The 6,574-nt window shown below is 34.7% G+C and overlaps 1 protein-coding gene across 2 annotated transcripts; it reads left to right on the plus strand.

Annotated features, from left to right (window-relative positions):
* The first annotated feature begins 528 nt into the window (after window positions 1–528).
* LOC137818731 (uncharacterized protein At5g41620) lies at window positions 529–4,882 on the plus strand. 2 transcript variants are annotated; one of them, XM_068622310.1, is made up of 3 exons: window positions 529–1,235; window positions 2,221–2,340; window positions 3,182–4,882. In XM_068622310.1, the coding sequence occupies exons 1-3, from the start codon at window positions 828–830 to the stop codon at window positions 4,583–4,585; spliced, it is 1,932 nt and encodes a 643-aa protein (XP_068478411.1). In that variant the 5' UTR covers window positions 529–827; the 3' UTR covers window positions 4,586–4,882. The 2 variants fall into 2 exon arrangements, with proteins under 2 accessions (XP_068478411.1, XP_090152867.1); XM_090296741.1 differs by lacking the exon at window positions 529–1,235 and adding an exon at window positions 1,381–1,525.
* Window positions 4,883–6,574: the final 1,692 nt, after the last annotated feature.

The following is a 6,574-nucleotide window of genomic DNA, read 5'->3' on the forward strand; positions in this document are numbered from 1 at the left end:
TTATTGTTTTTTAAATTTTTTAGTAGCATAAATTTTCTACATGGACAATACATATTTATTATAATGTTTTTACCACTTCCTAATTACTTCAAGAAAAAAAGTGTTATTTTTTTGAATATTTAAGAAAATACTTATTTATGTCATAGGATTCGAAAATAAAAGATGGTCAGCACAATGAGGCTTTGGAGAAGGGGATTTGGGAATGAGTCAACACCATTAATCAAGATTGCCATTTTTCATGTACCTATTTGGAATTTCAATTAATAATTCTTATCAATTGAAATAAATTTTTACCTAACCCCTTTATTTGTAGTACTTTTGTTTTTTTTTCTTCTTATAAATATTTATATATTTATATATTTCCGTTAGACTATCGAATGAATCAAAATTTTGAATGAAAATTCATCATTAACAGTTTATAAATATTTCATACTAGTAATTACTAGTATAATTACAAGAAAAAATACTAAGATATTTGTTCTTTGTTGTAAAAAAACATTAAAGAGGAATTAAAGACATGACATAAACAATTTGACAGAGAGGGGACAAAGGTAGCCGAAACAAGGAAGTTGGGGATAAGAACTGAATGACAGTGGACCCAAGAAAGAAAGAACTGATGAGGTGGCTAAAATCTTGGAAAACTTAACTCAGGTAACTTTGTTCATGAAAACTGCAGAGAAGACACAGAAACATTGTCAACTCCAGAAAAGAAAAAGCTGTGCAATCAAACTGTGAGAGGAGGCAGAGAGAGAAAGAGATCAAGAAAAAGGAAAAATGGGCTTTGAAATTTGAAAATCTGAGAGAGAGAGAGAGTGTGTGTGTGTGCAATGGAGAGAAGAGAAAAAGGTGTGGAGGGAGAGGACAAAAGGGGTGGATTAATGGTGGAAAAGTTGAGGGAAGGGGTGTTGGTGAGGAAAAAGGGAGGGCCTAGTACTCCACCACCCACATGGAGACTTGAGCTTCCATCTCAGTACAATGGCAGTGACAAGGTTCAAGAGTTTCTCAACTTTCCCACTTGTTCTACTCTTTCCGCTAGAAAGCTCTGTGCCAACCTCTGGGAAGTTCTGCCCCACCAACAACAACACACCCCACCTGTCAAAATGAACAAGCTTGGTACCAACCTCAGCCGCCGCCGCCGTAACCGCCGCCGTCTCCACCACCCTAAGGACACAGGTTCTGAAGTGAACAACGACCGATTGGCCGAGCCTCCAGACACCCCTTCTCGTTCTGATCAGGTTTTGTCTCAATTTATGCGAATGCTCATTTTTTTTCCTTGCAAAAAAGAAAGGAAAAATTGTGAACTCTTTCCTATTTAACTACTTGTTTTGCACTTTTGAGTTCTACCTACTTGTATATATTTTGAAAAGTTGTTTTTTTTTTGTTTCCCATGTATGATTTGCTTTGTGCTAGTTCAGAAGTGGTGTCTCGAGGAATTCTACCCTTGTCTTTTGTTGTTTGTTGCTGGCTTTAACTTCACCACCTCTTGTGGTTGAACAAGATCTTGCCCTCTTGGGAATCTGATTTGGTGGGTAGGGTGTCCCATCTGTTCCACTTGGTTCCATTACACACATACATGTGCCTAACCTTTTTCTTTAAAGTATTATTTTACTAAATTTCCCCCCATCGTTTTGTTAAGTTCCTTTCTTAATGGCTTAAAAAAAGGGAAATTTCAGTTAAAATTTGGTACTGGATTTGGTTTCTGACTTTTTGTGTATGTTCAAGCAAGTGGATTATTTTTCTAAATCTCTTCCCATAAATCAACACATTGTTGTCGTAGATGGGCAATTTCTTAGTGAAGCTAGGGTAGATCATAAACTAACTAGAAGCTTCTCATGAAGAGGGTTAATTGCATTCCTCCGTTCTTCAGTTGGCTAGGATATTATAATGAAATTTCTTTCACTGAGATCCCTTACACTCCTATGGTTGACATTGTTCTCATGAGTTCTGTTATCAAAACTGCAATATAGTATTAGTAAGTAGTTTAAGAAGAAACTTTACTGCTTTTAGCTGCATAATAAGTAGCTATATCATCCCACTGTATAAGTGAGAAAAATAGAGAGTTTTAAATAATTCTTTCAATCCCTGAAGTAAAAATTTATTGGTCAGCATTTTGGGTACTATTTTTTATGGAGAAGTAATGGTATAGTGTGTCTTTTTCTTTTACATGATACTATATGTTTCGTGTTGAAGTGCTAATAGTCATCCTGTGCCTTATTGCAGCCAGCATCGTCTAGTAGCTCAAGATCTGTTGCAGCATCATTTGTTCGACACCGTACATCAGTAAGAAATGGCTGTTCTTTACAGCCTGTATCCCCTGCTTGTTACAGTAGCTCAGAGGAAGTAAGCATATTTTTATCCAATTCAAGCTTGAGCAGTTCAATGCTATATTTTCATTGTTCTAATAAATTTTTAATTACTTGGCATGGTATGAGTTTTTCACTTTATAGCTTTTAATATATTGCCATAGATGAGTTTCTAAATGACAAGGGTACTGACTTAATCCTTTTAAATTCTTCAATCGTAATTGGATTTTTCTTTGATGGGAACATTGTTTCTTGTTTTAGGTCAGTTGTATAGGAACAATATTTCTTGTGATTATCGCGTGAAACATTTTGCCTAAGAACAAAATTTGTAAAATCTAGTAGTAACGAAGCAGGAAACAATACTTCATATAATAGGAGACATTCTGGTTGTAGGTGTATGTCAATACTGTATTATGGACTAATCGAGGTCAATTCTGCATGATTGAAATTATTTTCAAACTATCATTTTAAAGGAAAAAGTCAATAACAAAAACAGTAAGTTTTTGCGTTATCTGTTTTTGCTCTTTAGGTCATTATGTAGTTGTTTCTTCATGCATTCCTCATTTTTTCTATCTTGATTTTTGAGCATTCTTCCAGCTTTTGTTTAACTTGAAAATTTATGGGATTCAGTGATGGATTTCTAGACAGATAATCTTCAACAACAGTCTCTGTTTAATTTGAAACGAGACTGATAAATCACTTTGTTGACGAATTCTTAGTTTAATTTTGAAGCATTAAGTTGATTTAGCTTGAACTTCATACCCTGATTTATAAGTCATGATGTGTACATTTACACATCTCTTGAAGAACAATGACTATTTATTTTTTATCCTTTGGAGATGGTAAAAGATGATGCAAATGCTATTTGCTTAAAACAGGTGGCATCATATGCATGTGCAGGAACCCCCAAAAGCTCAGTAGACTTCAAAGGTAGGAATGAAGAGTCAAGGTACAACCTTAAAACGTCCACAGAATTACTTAAGGTACTCAACCGTATTTGGAGCCTTGAAGAACAGCAGGCATCAAACATGTCTGTTGTGAAAACTTTGAAAACTGAACTAGACTGCTCTCAGGCACGGATAAAGGAGTTAACACGAGATAAGCAGATGAATAGGCAGGAAATGCAGAACTTAATAAAGCAACTGACAGTGGACAAACTTATCAGGAAGAACAAAGAACATGGTAGAATTAAAGCTGCAGTTCAATCAGTGAAGGAAGAGCTAGAAGATGAGAGGAGGTTACGGAAGCATTCCGAAAACCTGCATCGGAAGCTGGCTAGGGAGCTTTCTGAAGTGAAGTCATCCTTCTCTGGTTGTTTGAGAAATCTTGAAAGAGAGAGAAAAGCCCGGATCCTTTTGGAGAATCTGTCTGACGAGTTTGCCAAAGGAATTCGAGATTATGAACAAGAGGTACATTCTCTTAGGAGGAGTTCTGAGAAGGGTCAGGTTCTGGTTAAAGGGAAGAATAACAGCCTTGATAGGCTAATACTTCATATTTCAGAAGCTTGGCTTGATGAGCGCATGCAGATGACGTTGGCTCAATCTGACAGTGATCTCTTAGAGAGAAATTCAATTGTTGACAAGTTAGGTTTTGATATTGAAACATTCCTTCATGCCAGAAGATCAGTTGATTTGAAAAAATATGGTTACTCCACCCCAAAGGAGCTGATGGAAATTCACCCTTGTGAGCATTCATTGGATTCATTCCCACTAAAAGAGGCTGGAAGTGCACCTCAAAATATGGGTCAGGAAGATTCCATTGACACCGACTTTTTTGAGCCAAAAAGGGCTAATGGTGAAGGACTCCACAAATTCAGTTCAAGCCAGCAAGCAAACATGGACAGGAACATGTCATATGATACTGAGAGGTTTTTTGTGCATAGGAAATCAAGTGAAATGGGAGAAGAAAACACGGCTCTACTAAATGAAGAGGCCAAACATGATCCACAAGAGATTGATAGACCCTGGATCCTGAGAATGAACTCAAGTCACAGGCCAGATATCCTGGTTGGGAACAGTTCCTTGTCTTCAGAGGGTGATAAGATTTATCCTGAGAGTATTTGCAAGGAAGACTACTGTGTCCACTCTGCAGTTACAGCTAATGGTACTAGTCCTGGAAAACTGTGGAAATCTAAGTTTTCTGTTTCAGATTTTGACAAGTCTGAATCTTCTTCTACCAAATTGCCAGTGGGAGTAAAGGAGAACACATTGATGGCAAAACTCCTCGAGGCAAGATTAGAGGCACAGAAATCTCGCTGTAGAGCCAGCAAAAGCAGTTCTTGATCAACTAGAGAAGTTAATAATGTGAAAATGGGAATATGAAACAGTTGAAATGGGTATTACAGTGGAACCTTTCATATGATTCTAGTAGCCATCTTGTACCTTGAATCTTTAGCTGTGTACATGGTTGGATGAAAATCAGTGCTGTATCCATTATCTGTAAAAGATAAAAGATATTTGATCTCACTATGCCTACCAAGTGCTGGGTAGTACTACTACTGATTCGGAATATGTTGAACTGAACTTATTTTCCAAAATTCTGCTACATAAGCCCATAATGATGATGACATTGAATAACAATCCCATGTGTAGAAAATCAGAGATCATAACTCTCATTTAGTCTGTTTTTTTCGCTATGTTTGGAGGATGAAAAGTCAGGAAAAGAAAAAGAAAAATTGCAAAGTGAAGTTATTTGAATTGAGTGAAAATAAGTAGAAATTGATGTAATTTTGTTATGACACACACATATATATATATATATATATATATTAGTTATTTAATATAATAATTAAAAAAAAACTATTCATAATTGATTATAGGTACTCTAATCTATTATGAGTCCAGATAACACTTCAAAATACTTCAATTTTTGTCAACATAAATAGATTATGATGCATCTTCATCTAAAAGTTACATAACTATCAGCCTTTTCTCTTTTTTCTTCACCATTTTTGTGAAGAAAAAAATTCATCCACCCATCCTCATAAATCACTTTCCATTTGTGCAAATTAACTGATATAAACATATCTCATACACTAAAATTTTCTCAACAGTGGCTTAAAGTTTAATTGTAGAATTTCTTAACACCTCTAACACTAAGATCTAATATAATGGGACCATTTAACGACAAAAGTCATGGTATAAAAAGTAGAATAAGGAAATAAGAGAGAATTCTAGACAGAGGAATGAACAGAAATTCTTATTAAAAAAACAGAGAGAATGAAAAGTTAAAAAAAAATAAGGAAAATATTTATAGAACTACAGAGAAAGCAAATATAACAACAAAATACTACAATTATTTACATACTAAAACTAATTAATATCTAGCCAATAAAAGAATAACAACAAACTCTAATGCACAACATATTTTGTAACACTCTCCCTCAAGGTGGAACCTACACATGCTACATTCAAAATTTGAAAAGGATTATAAGCTATAAAAGTTTTGTCAAGACATGGATAATTTGTTCTTTTGAGATGATATGCATAAGATGAACAAAGTCACACTTAACTTTGTCTAAAGCATACTTCCATTGATCGAGACAAATGTTTTGGTAGACCTTGCTACTTCTAAAACCAAGAAAATTTGAGTTGTCCAAGATTTTTTATGCCAAACTCTTTATGAAGAATTTGTCATCCAAATCCTCACCAACAAGCACCACCAAATAACATATGTAAGAATAAGTGTGAAGCCTTTAATGGTTTTCTTTGTGAATAATGAATAGTCAACTTTGGATTTATAATATTCTAATGAAATTGGAACCTCAATTAATTCAACATTCCATGGTCTGCTAACATATCGAAGTGCATAAATCGACTTAGTGAGTTTGCAAACTAGTATTCTCATCTTTCAATTCAAGACCTGATAAAGTGGCCATGTAAGTAAACAATATTACCTGCAGGATGTTTTACCTTGAAAACTCACATGCATTTAATGAGCCTTTTTCTAGGAGAAAGAGAGGTTATAATCAAAGTCTACTTTTTATCCAGAGGATGTAGTTCAACATTAATAGAATCTCCCAACAACCATGTTGAATATCTTTTCAAATTTTTTTAGTTCAGATACATAAGAACTAACAAAAATGTCAAGTTTGTGTGAGGAAAACAAGATATTATTTGAAAGACATGAAAAAATAGGATATTAATAGTTGGATGGTTTGATGAGCAACATGTTATGACTACTGTACAATAATCCTTCAAAATAGGAAGAAACTCTTCTTTCTCCATGAGAAGGTCTCAACAATATAATGATTATTATCATCTTGTTGTGTT

Source organism: Phaseolus vulgaris, chromosome 10 (assembly GCF_051622355.1).
Source record: "Phaseolus vulgaris cultivar YP4 chromosome 10, ASM5162235v1, whole genome shotgun sequence".
NCBI lineage: Eukaryota > Viridiplantae > Streptophyta > Magnoliopsida > Fabales > Fabaceae > Phaseolus > Phaseolus vulgaris.

Coding starts and splice junctions, on each gene's coding strand:
- LOC137818731 (XM_068622310.1), top strand. CDS start 828: ATGGAGAGAAGAGAAAAAGGTGTGGAGGGAGAGGACAAAAGGGGTGGA. Junction 1,236..2,220: donor CCCCTTCTCGTTCTGATCAG/GTTTTGTCTCAA, acceptor GCCTTATTGCAG/CCAGCATCGTCTAGTAGCTC. Junction 2,341..3,181: donor GTTACAGTAGCTCAGAGGAA/GTAAGCATATTT, acceptor TGCTTAAAACAG/GTGGCATCATATGCATGTGC.